The sequence below is a fragment of the Chroicocephalus ridibundus genome, chromosome 3, assembly GCF_963924245.1.
Source record: "Chroicocephalus ridibundus chromosome 3, bChrRid1.1, whole genome shotgun sequence".
NCBI lineage: Eukaryota > Metazoa > Chordata > Aves > Charadriiformes > Laridae > Chroicocephalus > Chroicocephalus ridibundus.
The window spans coordinates 124,394,538-124,413,293 of record NC_086286.1 but is presented as its reverse complement, the minus strand read 5'-3'; the positions used below and the strand labels follow the sequence as shown (position 1 = coordinate 124,413,293).

Here is an 18,756-nt window from a genome sequence, read left to right as displayed (position 1 = left end):
GAACTGCGTGTCCCACAACTGATGCGCTGGCCCTAACTGTGCTGCCGGAGAAGAAAGTGCTTCAAATTTCAGGTGCCACCTCAGCCAAGTCCAGAAGTGCTTATAAAAAACAGTGTTAGTGTATCATTCAGAACAATCAAATACTACGTGCACGAAAAAGTAGTTCAGGGCAACATAAATTTTAAAAAAGTGACAGTTTCATCACACAATTACTGTACACTACTGTTCTTAGGGTTGAATACTTTCCTCTCTCACACTCTCTCTTTCTCTCTGTTTTAATCTTTCTCTTTTTTATTACCTTTTTTTTTTTGATTTTTTTCTTTCTTTTTTTTTTTTTTTCTTTTTCCCCCTTTTTTGGATTTGGTCCACTGGAGATAAATCGCCCTCAATGATATATATATTTAAAAAAAAATATCAGCAGCAAGACTCTCTTGAAATAGATTCTGTTTGATGTAGTTAGTCTGTCTTTTCTGTTTTGCCCTCTTTCACAGCAGCCTCTGAAGTTTTCCGCAGGGGGGCTTTCTCCGAGTTGGCGTGTCCTTGGCCGGATTCCGCCGCTCCTCCGTTTTTGTGCGATGTGTGCTTTTCCAAGTAGTTCAGCATTTCACTGAGAACAGTTTGGAAAGTGCTTAGGGCAGCACATATTGCAGGAGTTCCAAAACCATGAGTGATCAAACTACAAATGGGAAAGAGACAGAAAAAGAAAAATACACACACACACATAAATATAAATGCACTCACATACATTGAAGCGTTACAATACACTCATTTTGCTATAGTGAAATTCAAGATTTTCTCCCTAAACTATTTATTACCTACGGGAAAAAAAGAACAGAAAAGCGTAGAGCCAAAGAGCAGACTACATACAGCTTCAAAGGTTGGTTTTGGTAGGAGTCTCAGTTCTGATACACCGTGGGACAGATCTTCAGCTGATGCAGGTTGACACAGGGTTGTTGACTTCAGAGAGGCCAAGAGAGTATGTGTGCCCTAGGCTCTCCAGCATTGCTACGTTTCCAGTCTCAGAAGGTTTGGCTTCCTCCTTCTCAGGTAAATGAAACGAGTTCTATGGGGTTTGATCACTCTCTGAGATCACAGTCTTGAACAACAAGACCTGGTTATTCTACGTGGATGTATGGCTGCATCTGCACTAGGAAATTGAGCAAGGCCGAGTGCAATCTCTATTGGCATGGTTTGGCCATAACTGTGCTGCTAAGCCCTCTGAGCACCTAACAGGATGGAATCCAAACTGCCTATTGGGAATAGTCCCTGGACAATGCTAATGACCAAACAATGCCCAGGCCATGTTTCACATGGGGCTAGTTCAGCCAGGCTAAATTCACACACCATCCTAACCAATTAATAGTAAAAATAACCAAGTTTCAAGAACGTTGCCCTGGTGGTATTGAATTTACTAGTATAGATTTACCTTGTTGCAATTTTCATTCTAATAAGGTGTTTTTCCAAGGTAACACTGTATTTTTCTTGTTTTTCTGGACTGCAAAGCAGCTGAGTTCAGTGTTGCTCCTCACTTAACAATTACTGAAACAACGTATTAATGCAGTTGCCAGGCGGAGCTATAGTGGGTTAATGTCATGTAAATTTAGAGGAACTTTTCAGTGCACACGTGTATCTACAGTCACTTGAGATGCTTTGGGCATCCAGATTGGCTTCCACTTGCAGATCCAGAAGTCTGCAGGTTTCCCACAGGTCCTGTCTCCTAAATATCATCTCTGTGAGTATGTCTCAGCTACCTTAGGATATTAGAAATGGCACTAGAGACCAGTTTTTAGGCAATCAAATCTAGCCCTATCCATCTAAATTTTATGTGTACTGTATGAGATGTTCACATAAGGACTAGGGAAACTCACGTTGCACTAGACATCTTAGTGGGGGCAACAAATTATTCTCATTGTTACAATGACTAATTTTGATAAGTGGTAAGTGAAAAATAACCACTCAAACACTGCAGATTTTTAATTTTCATTTAGAAACGAAAATGAAAAATAATTTCAAAGGTTCGAAATGCCATTGCAGTTTTTAAAAGACTGATTTCAGTTATACCAATTCTGCTCAGGGCAGAAAGAGGACAAGGAGAGGAAAAGAACCTGATTTTTAAGTTTGTGGACATTTTTGAGAAATCAATATTTTATATTAGTTCGGGTGAAAAAAAACATCCAAACAACAAAGCATTACAGTGATCCTGCCAAAACAATAACTATTTCCCATTCCATGCTAGTTAAGATTTTGCCTCTGTGGTAATTCTCTAGGTGTCTTAGACACCACATCAGTAAACACTGATGTAATGCAGATAACCACGCGTAGGTCAGAAATGGGAACATTTCACTTCTGTGAGAACCCCTCTCCTCTGCATTTTGGCTCCTTAGTCTTTGCAGCTGTTTTAGAAAAAAAACGTGAAAAAGTAGGGGCCAAGGGAAAACAGGTTATCTAGAACATGGACAATTGTCAGGATGCTGGAATTATCAAAAAACAAACCCACCATGGGAAAGGCTCTGAGATATCTTTTAGGGTGATCTTTCTGTCTGCTGAACATAGGAACCCTGTTTTCTAGGAAGGCCGGTATCCTAGGGAAGACACCAAATTTAGGGGAGTCCTAATCAAAATGAGAGCTCAGTTTGGAAATATATCTCCATTTCAGATTGGGAGTGGCCCAGCCTTTTATGAAAGGTCTCCCAAAAGCTAATAACAAATAACTTGCTTTTAGAATGTTTATCCGTTAGTCTCCAGGCACTTTTCAAAGCAGGAATTGATGTTTATCCCCAGTTAGTAATGAGAGGAAAATGATAATTAAATATTTACAAAGAATATTTTGCAGACATCAATTAATAATACTACATGACTCTTGAAGTTTGGACTTGTAGTAATATCTGGATCTTTCTAATTTAACATTAAAAAGAGGTAAAGAGGTAAATATAACTTTTTTTGTTGTTGTTGTTGTTTTTTTTTTTTAAGAAATGCCTGGCATGCCAGGGAAATAAAAATCAATCATCATCATCATTATTGTAAGTCATATTTTTAACAGTAGTAAAAACAAGATTAGCAATAGCATCTAGATAAGACCAAGTCCTTTTATTAATCAGGTGATTTCAAGATTTTGTGTTGCATTTTATCATCATTTCTAGCCTTCAGAAGTCCAAATAAATGAACATGTGATGGCGCTTACAACACCAGAAAGCAAGAAGAAGCAAATTCAAATGTATCATTACTGGTTGTAATATCTCATGATTTTTACACTGCTTGTGTGATCTTCTGGGTCCTGATCTCAGGAACTAACTGTATCGAGACATATATAAAAATATTTATGATCTTACATGCAAAAGAAACCAGTTTATTTTCAATGTTGGCAATACCTGCAATCATTCATTTCCAGTCAAATAGTAAGTTTAACAAAGGATTGAATAAAAAAGAAATCTTCCATCCTGCTCTCTTTGAACTATTCTACTCGTGAGCAAAAGCAATAGTACTGTGTTCATATGATAGTTCAATGCACTCTGAAGAGTAAAGTGGGAATACTACAGTGAAAACTTACAGGGATTGTCTCAGAAATGATCTGTAGAGTTAAGAAAAATGATAGAAAGCTTTAATGTTCTCAAATACTGAACAAGATGGTAGAAAATACCAAAATGGGTCAAAATGTGATATTAAGGTACATAAGCATAAGTGTTGTCTTGTAGGTGTATATATCAACAGTGACTAAACTCCCATTTCAATCAAAGGGGACTTAATGTAGTTTCCTACATATAAGAGTCCACAGTGATTTGAGATGCCCTATTGCATCTGAGACATCTGCACAGAACTGCTAGATATGATATAGGACTTAAGTCTACCTTGAACCCAGGCAGGTTACCCTTGTGTACCTCACATGACACTAGATGCCAATGTTTGGGCGACTGAATTGAGCCCCGGGGCTTTATTCAATACAGAGAAGTCTGGAGAATGATTTAGCACATGGGATGGACATGTCACCTTTATGGTGGGCTGCACCACTATTCTGGTTACATCGAGTGCTCCGTAAAGCTGAATAAAAATGGGTGTTCGATGCTATTTGAGATGTTCTATAGTAACAAGACACCTGTGTCAGGTGAACAGGTAATGCACAGGACTCACAGGAAAACAGCACCCTTTTAAAGCAACAATGGACTAATGGAATATCTCATCGCATCTAAAAAGATGCTGCATGCTAATGTTTACTCAACTATATCTTGTCCTAGGTCTTCATTGACTACATGGGAAGCTTAGACACCCAGTTTACATGAAGACACCTAAATATGGCTATTTAATTCTGAGCAGAATCTTAAACTTATTATCTAACTAGTGTTTATAGGAAAAGGATTTTGTGGGGTGAGCTAGCGGTCTAGCTCCTTTACAGTTTAGCCTCTTATGTACCACCAATCATCAAATATGGCAATTTTTTTCAAGTTAGCACTGTATTTCTTTTAAAAAACCAAACCATTTTTAGTGAAATGGCGCTGCAGAGTCTCATGGCAACTCTACTTTCAGTTCCTGATGTATTTATCCTTCTCCACAGATTAGGATGTGCAGATCTTATTAATTTTCCCATGAAGCTTATTGAAACAGTTTTATGGAAAATTTCTTGCCAGCCCTCCTTGCCATGCTCCTGTGAGGGTGTATTTTTTTAGCCTCACTTTATCTAATGAGCATAAAAAGGCTGAGAGATATTATCTTCTACTTTGTGTTACATTTTTATCAGTAATTCCCCTTGCTCTAATTTTGGTGGACTTTATTTCTCCACAAGTTAAAGTCTTTGAAAAATCGAAGAAAGTTGGATAATTTCCCTCTGCTGATGAAAGTTTCAAGTTGGGGAGAAAATCTGATTTTACATTTTAATCAGACATGACAGACAGAAGACTAATGGCAAAGCATTCAAATGTGTTTCATGAAAGTCATATTTAGTTGCTTGATTTTTCAGACTGAGCTCCCACTGAAGTAGGTTCATTTTTGGTATGCTTCATACCTATCAAATGAGTTGCTTTCATTGTAAGACTTTCACTTGTGTTTAAAAGCTTAAAATTAAACATGGTGGTTTCATAATGGAGTCTTCTGGGTATTCTCAGCTTTGTAGTGCATCTCAATGTGATTCCTATAAACTAGTAACTTTATTGTTCTAAAAGGCAAGGCTGAAATCTCTGATTTTGGTACTATGCATGGAGAGCTGCAGAAAGAAGGCAATGAATATCAGGCCAGCATATTCTATAAATCCTGATGCTTAAGGACATCCAGACCTGCCTGCAATTCTGCCCAGCGCTATGATGCAATTATGTCTGCTCATGTTTTAATGATGGCCTTACTTAAAAGTGAAAAGATCCAAGTGTGCCTGAAGGCTTGGACTCTCGTTTGGCAACTACCTCAAGGACTCCTCCATACCCCAGGCTGGTGAAACTCCGACATGCGGCAAAAGAAACAGATTCCCTCTCAGTGGGGGGGAAGAGGCCATCTGCACTGAATGTTTACACCCTCATTTAAAATAAATTATTACTTTAAAACAATAATAATGAAGAAAAAGCAAGGTTGAACTTATCAGCTGGACTTTGTTGGAACTTTGAAAGTGAAAACAACTTCATGATTATCCAAATTTAACAACACATGGCAGACAGCAAATTATAATATCTGATAAGACTTTTGGTGGCTGTAAAGGAAATGGAAAAAGATTTGAATACCTTCACTGATACAAGTAACTTCTTAAGTTAGAGGTACCTATATTGACTTTGAGGTACTTATGTTGATTTGAAGATCTGTCCTATGAGGGATGCTTAGAGAGTTAAATCGTGATAACATTACTTCAGAAGGTAGGTAGGCCTGACCATGACACAAGTTGGACTGATAGTCAAGGTAAACATTAGAACATGACGAGTATATATGTCAGCGATAAGTAGTCTAGAGCACCGGACTGGCAAACAGCACATACAAAAATTGCCTTGCAAAGTAGGCTCTCACGCTTGTTTTCTGTTCATAACCAAACAAGTGTATTAAGGTCATGTTCTCCTAAGCAGATGAACCTCTTTTTACCATGTGTAAAAGCAGTGGAGAAAGTAAGAAGAGAGTGCTAGAGCTGATGCGCCATATTTCCAAAATATTCTATTTCAGCTCTATATATTTTAGACCTTGGGACTGATTTTCCGCACGAGGAGAATTGCCCAGGGAACATATCTGAAACGTTCAAGACTGTGACTGTGGAGTGTTTCTGAGCTACAGACCAAAGATTAAACCATGGCCCTGTGTTGCACATGGGGCTTACAGAAGCCCTTGGATGTTTGCTGGGAAATGTTTCCAGCATAACGCCCTATATCTTCTGACTAAAACACTGGATAACACTATGACTTGCTGGTTTTGAATGACAAAACAATGCACAAGCTTCTGCCTAACTGTGGATGAAAAGTGACTTTGCTGCCTACTACTACCTGTGGAGCCAAATACACCAGTGAGACCACAGATCCAAGATGACTGGCTATTTTTGAAGAAGAGCGAGCATGTCCCTCACACAGCCAGCAGCTCCATCAGTTTCTCCTTTCACTTAGTCAAAGGTCACACCTCTGCCCTACAGGAAGGCAGAGAAATGAATGAGATCCATCCAACTTGCTACCACGCAAAGACTTTTTCCAGTGAGACAGCTAATGTAGCTGAGAAACCCCATTGCCCTCCTCAAATGAGAAAGACCAAGAGGTACGCATTATAAACATGCCGATGATGAGAGACAATGCAACTTTGTAACCTAATAATTTAGAAATGAGGGGATGGCATTTGTTTTTTTGGGAAGCATGAGGGTGCCTTAAATGTTTTAAGAAATCTGAAGTGCTGGATCAAAAAACAAATCGAGCCCTGCAAGTTTTTTTCCATCTTTGATGAATGTATATTCACTTTTTCCTTGGTAATCATGGAACTTCTTTGTTAATGAAGAGGATAAAGAAAAGAAAACATTCTTATCTGTTCTCTTGACTCCATAAATTGTGACTTTAAGGGAATATGGTATGATAAGGTTTATGATAAAAATCATTAGCAATATTAGAAATTCTCACCCTTCCAAATGGATTTTTGTCATGAGCAGAACAAGAGAAGGTGATTGAACTCTTGCTATGGAATGATCAAAGATGGAATCCCTGGGAAAGGGAATGAGGGAAAAATCCCAGAGCAAGCAACTCTAATGCCTTCGGTAAATGAAAAGCCAAGGAAAAGAAATAAAGAAAGAAAAAAAAAAAGAAAGGAAAAAATTGTTTATTACTAGTACCTCAGCACTGGGAACCAGTGTTGTCCCTCTCAGCTAGCTGAATCTAAAACCAGATTGAGAGAGATCATGAAAATCAGGGAACTCTAGAGGGCACCAGAGGCGTTTCACCACAAAATTCCTTGCACACCAGGCGTCTTCCAGTCTGTGCAGCCAAAGAGAAGCCTGCTGCTGCTAATCAAGATGACTGGAATTATGACAGCAGCTGCTCCACCTCCTGATAAGCAAAGAAGTGTAAAAAAGAGAGAACAATATATAAGGGGGGTAAGCACACCTGTAAAGGCGACCCACTAGTAAGTCTTTGGGCTTGGCTCTTTGTTACAATTTATAAAACATGTTGAGCTTCAAAATCCATTTCAGTGCTCCCTTTTACCCTTCAGAAAGAGGGATGTTACTTTCTCGCTGCTCCCGAACTCTGAGCCTCTGGTTTCTTGCCTGTTGCTTTTCATGTCACCTTGTCAGTGTGATGCCAGGCACTCGCAGGAGGCTGACAGCTCCAGGCTCAGAGACTAGCTAAACGACAAAACTCCTGTCTCAAACAGTTTCATAGGAAAGGTGTTTCATATCAGCTGGATGGCTAGGCGAAACAGAATAATTTGTGAAGATGCTGATTGCTTTCATTATCTAGCTTTAGTATTCTAAGCCTATTATTTTTTTGTCTGTTTTTATAAGGTTTCTGCACTGAAAGAGGTGCCACTTGCAAGAAAGTAACTTTCTCTTTGTTGTTTTGCTGTCTTTATCTTTCATATATAAGGTAGATGTGGATGTGATTTTGTATCTTAATGAAATGCAACCTTAAAGTGAAAGGATCAAAACCAACTTCTGTAATTGGTGGCTATTCCTCTTTCCCTATATGACGGATGACATCAGTAGGATATCTGAACTTTCCAAACACTACAGATTCTTACAGACATGAGTACTCCAAAAGTGAAGAAAGTGAGACTAAGAGTCTGCCTAATGACGTCAGGGAGTCTGTATGTGCAAGCCAAGAAACACATGCAGATCTCGTAAGCAATCATGCCCTGCTTCACCATTTTCTAAAAAGAATTATTGCTCATTTTCTCAAGTGAATTATTCTGAAATCATTATGTATGTGTTTTGTTTGTATCCATCTCTTTGCTTTCTTCAAATATTCCAACCTCCTTTTTCCCTCCCATCACCTTCGATAATTGAGAGCTGTCTCTCAGTTTCACTGACTATGAAACTTGTCTCTTTTACCTGATCTGAATTCAAAACCAACCAATCTACAGTGCTAAAGAGAAATTTGTACAACCTTTCTGCCCCGGGAAAAAAAAAAAAAAAAAAAAAAAAGAAAGATGAAATCCCAGCTTTACTGCCACCAGTGGGATTTGAAAATGGTTTTAGTTTCAGCAGGAATTAAAATCCCAGTTTTTCCCTCTTGCATACACAGACACATACAGATGTAGAAGTGTCTCGTCTCACATGATTCTGTGGGGTTCTGGGGAGAAGAATCTCTCAATTATAAATAATAGAAGACATTTAAAAAGAAACTATCTAAATATTCTCTCTCTCCCCCCCCCGCTTTTCCTGATGCTCACTCCACTTTGAAAACAAAGAGTGAGAGAAATAAGTTCCTCTCACTAAAGCTATAGAAACTTTTGGGTTCTTTTCAAGTACTGGTGTGCTGATTTTGTTCTCTACTGTGGTGGACTCATAAATGCATTTACACAGATCAGCCTTTAGAGGACAAGAAAGACACACTCATGTATCCACACAAAAAAATCCCATTACTCAGTGGAACTGTTTTTTTCCAGGGTTTTCTTCTTTGCCCTGTTGCTTAATGATGACTCTGTCTTCAAAAACTGGGGACAGGGTAGATCAAGTGGTGGCTTTCAGGCCAGATACAACACACAGGATTATTCCTCTTGCTCCTCTGCATTTATCATGATGGAACCAAAGAAAAGCTGAAGGACAGCTTGGGTCGCCCTACATTTACATATCTGCTTAGAAATCTGAGCTGCCCCAACACTTAGCCCATGAGGGCAATGACTTATGATCCAGCCCTGACAAGATTGGGCTTCTCTTAGTGTCATTAAAGCACAGGTAAGGCACCTAACTGGGCTGTAATAAGGTCTGATTCTTCCCTGAATTCTCAGGCTACATATATGTTAGCAATATATATGTGCCACTGTGCCCAGGAATAATTTGTGACAGTGCTACTTAGACAGGGCAACAAAACCCTAGGGAACCTGCTAAAAAGCAACATGGGTAGCCAATACCTGCCTGTGCCCTGGCACTACTTTTATTTACTAAAATCAATATAACTTCTTTACAGCAAGATACTCAAAAATGCCTTGAAAAGGGGAAAATCTTGAATAAGGCACAGATGGCTCAAGTAGGGCACAATAATTGCTGCTATGAATGTAAAGATCTACTGAATTCTCTGTTCATGGTCAAACAATATTGGGAAATCATTCTTCCTGCAGCATTGAGTTTTCTGTATTCAGGTCAGGTGGACATCTCTCAGAGCAGCTGCACAAACATGGTTGCACCAGGGGTGGAGAAGTGCCTCTGTTTTTTGCATATCTGGTGAAGTTGTGCAAAACTCAGCAGTTTTCAGGCTCACTGGCAGCTCCTTTGAAGATTCCCCTTGTTTTATGCTTTGTATATGAACTTTGAGTTTGGAGTTTGAGCAAGCCCAGCAATTCCGGTCCCTTCTGACTACCCTGTACTTCCGGTTGGACACATGTTTACAGATCTTGATGAATTGGCACTCAGTAGAAAAACTTCAGAGCGAAGGGTGAGCTTGAAGATTCAAAACAGAGGAAATGGGAAACACTGTTTCAGTCTGACTTGTGCCAGTCTGTGTACGCTGGTCTTATTAAAGTTGGGCAAGTAACATCACGAGCAAGTGGAGCATGTAACTCTACACTTAGCAGCTGTAGGGCAATTTTTTCCTAAAGAAAACTCTCTTTTACCCCAAGGTAATGGAGGCTGGCTTCTGCTGTAGGTATCAGATATAGATCTTCAAAAAGTCTTTCATTATCTTAGAATTTATTCTAATAATAGAGATTTGTGCTATTCCTCTGAATTTTTCTGGTCTTAAAAATTTCTTTGACTTTCTGACATCATATGGCATCAACCTTTCATCTTATGGTTTCTTTGCTGCCTTGGTTATGGTTTACAAGACCAAATTTTTGAACCTCTTCTTGATATATTAAATCTGTATGAAACTATATGAGATTTCCCATGATCAAAAATCAGCTCATATTGGATAATGGTAGAAAAATATGCTATATCTATGCTAAAAAAAACATTCACAAAGCCTTGTCAGAGATTCCAGTGAAAAACTATGGCTTGTCCTTGACAAATGTAATATTTTGGCTCCATTCCAACCTAGGGATTTATAGAGCACAGAGATGGAGAATTTATTGCGAGAAAGCCCACAGTTCTGGAAAACAGATAAAAATGAAGATGAAAGTTTCACTGTTGAAAAAGCACTTTATAAAATTTGTGATGACTATACAGAGTTACTGCTTCAGATTTATGTCTACTCAGCAAGACCTATTTGTAAAGCACCAACAGCTCTTGGACGTTTTGGTCGTAAGTAACATTAAATTCATGTGTATAATGAGGACCAGACACTTATTAAGACAGTCCAATTTTAGACTCTGACTACTATAGAGGTCATCAGGGTATTTGACAATGACTATGGTATGAAGGTCAAATCCATCTCTGGCATACAGTTGCAAAACTCTTTATCTATAGATATAGGTACATGATAAATGTGTTCATTTCAGTGTAATTAAGGACAACCTGTTCTTATGGAAATCTGATCTTAGGTGGGACCTAAGATCAGGGTTGCAGAGGCCACTGTACTTTGAATATTTGGATTCTTAGTGTTAGGCATGTGCTTTATGTTAGGCAGATGCATTCAACATCTTCTTATGAAATAATTTTCAACTGATGTATAATGAGAAATAGCTATTTGTGCTTGTGACCAGTAGGAGGCTGTGCTATGCCTGAAACAGTGGTGAGCATGTTGCTCATGGGCTACAAGGACTTTCTCTGTGTGTTGGGGTACAAAGAATATCTTCAAGAATTTCTTCCTCTTCTCTCAACCCCAACTGATCAGGTGCAAATTTCCTGTGACAGAGGTTGGTTCAGTCTAAGGATCATCACTTAGAGAAAACCAGAGAAACCAAATGATAGGTCGGACGCAGTCTGTGTTGAAAACTTGACTCAGAAAATGCTTAATGCTCTCAGAAAACACGGTGAGTTGCATACTTGCATCTTCTCTAGCATCTGAGACAGACTTAAGTGCATTCTGTGATATTTAATCAAGTAGCGGTAGGAGTGGTTCAGATGACCTAGCTGTGAAGGCTGCCAGGTTCAGAGGATGGGAATAATGATTTTTTTTGCCTACATCAGATTTAGCTACTTACAATATAAGTGTCCAGCATGTACTGATTGGCTAAGCTCCTGTTCAGCTGGAGATCTAGATCAGACTGTTCAGTCAATGGGGTTTAGAGGGAAATTGAAGTCACACTAATGTAGATGTCTATGTTAGGCCTGCTTAATTGTAATGCAGATTTCATGGGCTATACAGATGAGATCTCTAGAGACTACAGCAGAAGATATACACCTGGCTGAAAAGGAGGCATCTACATGTAGATGACTTGAGTTAGAAATATGGGTTAGAAGCCAGATCTGAACTCAACTTCTCTACAATAGACAGAAGAAGAGTATGGTCTCAGCCGAGCCTCTGGGTCTGGCAGTACTCATCATTCCCCAAGCACAGACATCAGACAAGGCTGTCTGATTTAAGCCCATGGAAGCATCTGTGTAGGATTGAGACCTATGCTCTTCTAGGTACCCATCTTCAGTCCAACACTCATTACCTACAGCAGGCATGAAAGAAAGCACTGAATGATCCTGGAGCTGCCTACAGATGCTTTGTGCTCCAACCTACTGAAGTGAAGCTGAGAAAGAAGGATGGGAGCTGTACCAGTTGATGTTTTTTATAGCTGAAGCCTTCAGCATTTTATCCTGACTGCTATTTCTTCTTTAAACACAGGAATCCTTGGAGATTTGCTACCTTATATCACATTTACTTTTTGTGCATGTATTGGGGAATTTTCTGTTCTTCCACAAGCCCAGGCGGCCCATTAAAATCCCCCTATGAGTATCCTGTGTAAATAAGTATGTCTTCCTTGGTGTGCATGTGTAGTTAGGCATTTAGGAGAGTGTGTGTTTAAGGGAAAGTATACATAGGTGGTATGTGTGTGTGTTCACATTACTGCATGAGAATAGAAATGGGGTTGTCTAAATGTGTTTGTATATGCATAGGATGCACACAGGTATGTGTAAGCATAAACAGGAATGTGTGTATTCGTGACCAGGCATTATCTTTGCCTCTCCCTACCCCGCAACAGACAAATGGAAGAGGTGGAATGGTGGGTATTTTGGATTCCATTGAAAGTCTGAGGGACTAAACATTAGGTATCACATGACCATCTGGCTGGTAGGTGTTTCACGTTCTATCACAATCTTAACAAATAAAAGGTGTTGGGATGTTTAGGCACAAAAGTTTTCTGTCCAGCCAATGGATGAAGGTTTATCTGGCTGGGCTAAAGAATATGCAGCATCACTCTAAGGCTTTATAGGACTAACAAACCTGCTTGGTCTGTAACCAACTCTTTGAAACAGTTCTTTACATATTGATTTTTTCAGGTACCGGTTAATGGCTAGAAAAATATAAAAATCTCTAGCATCAGCTAGTCATGTATTCCCCTCTGTGGTCTGAGAAAAGACAGGAGCACCTCTAGGGTGTTTCTTCACACTTATCTTTCTTTGACAAATATCTTAGATGACCCCACTATTTCAAAGTGGTCCTCTGGAAGTTTCCATCTCACTCTTGACTGTATCTAGTATATAGCCTAAAGCAAAAATGTGAAATTGCACAGCAGCTCCCGGGATAATAAGTCTTTCTAATCCCAAACTGTCTATACACTTTTATCCATAACTTGGATAAAATTCTGATGAAGTTTAGACTTGGCATGCAGGTACCATGGGTCCTTTCTTCATAACAGCTTCTTAGGCTGTCTGCACCAGTAAATTAAATATTGCTAGGACATGGGCCCAGGAACTGAGTCTAAATATATTAGCAGTCTCCAGATCTTTGGTCTGAGCCAGCTTGCATTTTCCCACATCTTTCCAGGGTGCTGTTCAGGAATGACTGCAGTGAGACCGTTCCAGTAGGTAGTCTGCTTTAAGGCCAGTCTGCTTTGAAGGCCAAAGAGTTAATAGTATGGTCATGGTAAGATGATGTCAAATGATCTCAGTAGCGTAGAGGAGGCTCTGGAACTATTTAGTTACTGGTAAGGATGTGGCCTAACTGTTTCTCTTTTATTGCTACTTTGATTCATCTCTATTGTCATTTTGGCTCTGAACTTGAGTTTCTACATTTCTGAACCATCCAGTTCGTTGGTTGGCTTGTGATTTGGCTCACATAGAGCAAGGCAACTTTCTTTCCAGATGGAGACATTTGGCCAGCAGATGTAGACAAAATCAGGCTGTGGTCCTAGAGGCAGGGTAAATGCAATTAGCCTGAACTACATTGCTGGGCAAACATGTGCTTTTAATAGGCACAGACAACAGAGGGATTACGGACATTATAGTCTTCTAGGTAAGGGAAAAAACATTATAACATTATATGTAGTCTTTATCAAAATTATGCATTTTAGTTAATTGTTCCTCTTTCAAAATCATACCTGAAATGTGTTAAATGTCTCTGGATGTCGAGGTCTAATATTGGAGTCGGTCTGGAGGATCCGAGGGGTGATCTGTCTTGACTTAGAAGGTCTTGGAATTCTTTACATATTTGTCTGAAAGGAAAGTGAAAAACCTTAAATAAGACAGGTGTAAAGCTGATTTCCATAGCATTGTCACCTTATCCTGGGTGATCTTATTCATAACAGAAATATTTGGCAGAAGCATTGTTAAAGAAATTAAAGGTGAACAAATCTCCCTCTTGCCTCCCAGCCCCAAATTCTGAGAACTAGCAACATACAGAATCTCTTAAACAAGAATATTCCCCCAGTGGAACCATATTAACATTGACATTTTAAAATGTGAATTCTCTCCTGGATTGGTCCTGGTTTGGCAGTGTTAAGTCTGGCTTAGCTCACCTACATTAGAAGCAAGGGTTACGGTTAAAGACAACGATGAACTAGCATTAGGACATGCCTGAAGAACTTGTGTAAATACACCACTACTTCTACATTTGCTTGTGTGCACTGGTTATCTGCAAATAGAAGTCCTGGACATTTTGGCCTAGCCTTCTTGACCCCAACTCATAAGACAAATGAATCACTAGGAGTTGTGAAGGAAAATGTCATCTTTGCTCTCTTAGTTTCTATTCGTGTTCATACTCTGCTTCTTTGTAGACTTTGGGGCAGAAGAACAGATGGATCCTCAACTGAGACCTCTCCCACAGGTCTGCCCAGAGTAAGAATTCATTCCAGCATCAGCTATTTAAATTTCTTATTGAAACATTCATTAAATTATTTTACATTTCTACCATGTATTGGGCACCCTAAAGTACTTGTCTATAGCAGTCTAGAGGACTTGCGTTCTAACAGGGCCTCTTTCTCTTCAGTGACTGTAGGAGGAGCTCAGTGACTCACTCAACTGTCAGTACCCACATGACAGACAGGCAAGTGAGGCAAATCCCATTATCTCCACTTTTTCTCGATGATGGTTTCCTGGGCAGCACACACTTTCAGCAGGTAGGACCTGGGACCCCAGTTCAGCACCTTGCAATGGAAACTCAGGCTCTGCCTTGCCTGATCTCCCACCAGCATAGTAACACTACTTCTTTGATGGTCTTGCTGTCTTTCCCTCTGCTTCTCTGGATGCCTCAGCACCAGGGGGTTAAAAACATCCCCTAGCATAACTCTATATAGGATCTAACACTAAGAGAGAACTGAAAATAAGATTTTTTTTTTCATTCTTGTGATATTGTTGGTTTGGGCTGGTTTGCAAATTAATCCATGAATGTTCTATGAGTGTGGATTTTTTTTAAAGGAATCAAACAGCTTCCATTTAGTACATGCCCTCAGAAGAGTACTGTCTGGACCATGGATGAATAGAGACACCACTTATATCAGTTAGTTTATGATATAGTTAATTAAAAAAAGAAGAGGTGTCTGGATCTCTCGTTCAGGACTTTTCCAAATGAGCATACCTTTCTCCTTTGACTGCATTAAAAGAATGGGTACTTAATGTGGGGTCAGGAGGGCCTGATGTCCACTAGATGATCAGACGATCAGTTTGGTTGCCTGATATTAGCCTGAGACTCAGTTGGATTGGCCTAATATTGGTCACAGTGACTACATGTAACCTAGTAAACAGTGCTGTCCAGTAAAGTGAGCAGTGCCAGGGATCCTTCTCACATCCTCATGACAATTGTCACCATCTGATAAGATCCATATATTTATGCTCTTCTAGCCTCCTAAACAGGGATGCTTCCTGAGAGTGGACCCTGGCATGGGCTAACTCCCAGAACATGCCCAGAAGATATTTGGGAGAGTTCAAGAAGCCATTCTAGTGTTTTAATAATATAGATGATTGCAATGTGATGACACAGCATGTGCTTGCTTTACTTAGTTAGAATAGATGCAACTACTGTGCCTGGGCATGGTTTCAAATACTAAAGAGCATCTCTGTGATCCATGATTTCTGTTAGAAGACTCTTTGCACATCTAGTCCTAGATAAAGTTCAAGTACTTCATTACCACCTTGTAACTCTTGTCCTTTGGGACAGGGACATAATGGAAAACAGGTGTGTAAACTCAGCTTCTTGGTGTTTAGAAGGTCCTCCATTGCCCGGTTACAAGAAAGGAAACTGCATTAACCCGTTTTTACCCTTCATTATATCACTGTTCTGCACATTATGGACATAGACTTTGGATACCACAGCTCTCTTCTGACTAAGAGGAGAGGAGATGCAGAAAACTATTTCCTGCTGTGTTACTGGGCTTCATCCAAGCCTGATTTCTGTAATCGCTTGTCATCTGTATGGACCTAGACACCGACTGCTTGAAAAGACAGCATCATCTTAGCCTTTCAGGCAAAGAGAGGTATTCAGCAGAAATATATGTAAATGCAGCATACAGTTTTAATGAATCAGGTCCTTAGAGGAAAAACAGTTCCTTTCAACAACTGAAAACAGTCAGTCATTTTGGCTTCTAAACAATCTACTATCCCCAGTCGGCCCTGTCAGCACGGCTCTTCTCTCCTTCCTCCAACCTCTACTTTCTACCTGTTGAAAAAGTTCATCTTAAAAGTTCTTATGTTTTGACAAAGGAAAATGTCAGAACCAAGTGTGCAATTAAGTTCCCTTCTATCTTCACATGTCAAAAGTCTTTACTGAGTGTTGGCAGATTGAAAGAAAAGAAAAAACTTTTTTATTATACATGAAAACCTGTAAAAGGCAGTAACCTACTTTTTTCAAGGGGATTTCTAGGCAAAGTGGTGTCTCAGAGCCTCCACTACCAATAAAGCGTCACCTGAGGTAGTGGCAGGGAGGCAGCTGACAGTTATTTGCTGAGCTGGACTGTGACTTTGAAAAAGCAAAGAAAGATGGTTTTGCCATCTTTTTTTAGGGGCCACAGATTAATAAAAAAAAGAGAGTCCTGGTCACTCCTGCAAGGTAGGCACCTAACGATTTGTGATAGATCTTTGGATGTTCCAGTATATGATCAGGAAAAGACAAAAAATTCTGTACTGGATCAGAACAAGAGCCCCTCTAGTCCATGATCTTATTGCTATCAGTGGCCAAAGCAAATACCTTGTGAAGACCACAAGAGTGGGGCAAATGTGTGCCCATGAGTCTGTCCAAGTGTGGTAGAGTTGGCAGGCATCCAAAGATCAGATATCAGAGAGATGCTCAGAAGGTCCTATGTGTCTGGTCTCTGAGCTGCTTTTCACAAAACTAGCAAATTGAGCACGTGGTGTCATGAGCCAGATGTTGATTGTTCTGCACTGGCCATAAGCAACCCCATAATAATAGTTGTTCACACTATTCTGTTTTGGTCTGTGTAAATGTGTGTACCTGCCCCTCTCTTATGTGGAAGATCTTGTGCTGTGATACTCTGTGGTGTTTCCTGTAGGATAGTGTGCCTCTCCGTCAAGTGGAATTATTGATGTTGCCTTTAGCAGTTCTGCATCTGTCTTAGCTGCAACTTGATGAGGTTCTGTCTCCTGTTATAAAGCCATCCAGTGTCTCCCACACCTCTGCACAAAGAACTACCCTATGCTTAAAGACCCTCTAAAACCAGGTCCCAGGTTTGTTGTTGTTGTCTGGTTTTGTTTTTGGTTTGGGTTTTGTTTTTTTTTTTTTTCTTTTTCTGTGGGTCTCTTTGTTTGCTTGTTTTTTTTCCTGTGTGGATTGCATAGATACGCCCTGAAGCCTTTCTAAAGAGTCTAAGGTTAATAGGCCAGTATCAGCACCCTTTGGCCAGAATTATGACAGTCTTTTTTTTGAAGCATCTTGTTCTAGAGTGACCAGAAAATCATCTACTCAGTCAAAGGAGGTGAGCGCAGAGAAAGAGACTAGTAGGAGACCAACAGCTCACATTGTTTACCCCTTTCTTATCCTTTCAGCCCTTAGCCAAAGTTTGCGCCACTCTCATCCTGTCCTTGCTGTCACTTGTGTTCAGTGGTGTGTACTGGCTACAATCATCTCTTCTTCCCATGATAATTCTTCATTGTCTAGTTCATCAGATTTTTTGAACAGGCTGTGACACCATCTTGTTGCATCATATAGTACTGTCCTAGGCAGATCTTGAGTTTGCAAATGTGAGGGACCATTTCCAAGAGGTAGTTTTGGAAGATCAAGTAGTTTAACACAATGAATATGGTTTGTTCCATGCCAGAAAGTGGTCCTAATTTAATTCACTGTACTACTGCCAACATAGCCTCAGACCAGGTAGGGCTTAGCAGGGCAGTGAAGAGAGTGCTACCTCAAGGTTAATGACCTCCGTGTGTTAAAGAGGGCTACTGGCATCTAAAATAGCAGTCTTCAGTCTTCACTAGCCCATAAGACACAGTTCTGTGCATGGCAGATGAACAGCTTCCACTCAGCATGGGTGGATTGCTTCATTACAAGGTATAGATGCCCTTGATAACACTGGGAGCTTCTGCTGGACACCAGAGACTTCTGCATTGTAGACATTAAGGGATCTATTTAGTTACCCACACACAGATATGCAGTACACAAGACATCCGTAATAACTGGCAGATACAACACAGTAACAAAAAGTGACTTGTGTGCTTCTGGAGCAGCAGCTGGTAATCAAGCTGGATAACCCAGTTCATCTCAAAAGGCAGTAGGAGCCTGTATTTGGGCAACTGGGTCAAGCCAATGAAGTTGGATGTCTGAATCCAGAATGGAGTTTCACCTATATATGAGGAATTGTGGAATTAATGTTTTTCTTTACCCTTAGTTTTCCTCAAGACCCAACATGCAGAAG

The 18,756-nt window shown here is 39.9% G+C and overlaps 1 protein-coding gene across 4 annotated transcripts in view; it reads right to left on the bottom strand.

The window, feature by feature from the left end:
- Positions 1 to 360: 360 nt before the first annotated feature.
- The window catches only part of TFAP2D (transcription factor AP-2 delta), a 48,198-nt gene continuing 29,802 nt past the window's right edge, over positions 361 to 18,756 (bottom strand). For all 4 annotated transcript variants that reach the window (XM_063327815.1, XM_063327817.1, XM_063327816.1 and 1 more), the window contains 2 exons: positions 13,993 to 14,106; positions 361 to 676 (listed from right to left, as the gene is read on the bottom strand). In XM_063327815.1, coding sequence (XP_063183885.1) covers positions 457 to 676; positions 13,993 to 14,106 — 334 coding nt within the window. In that variant the 3' untranslated portion in view covers positions 361 to 456. The remainder of the gene's footprint in view (positions 677 to 13,992; positions 14,107 to 18,756) is intronic.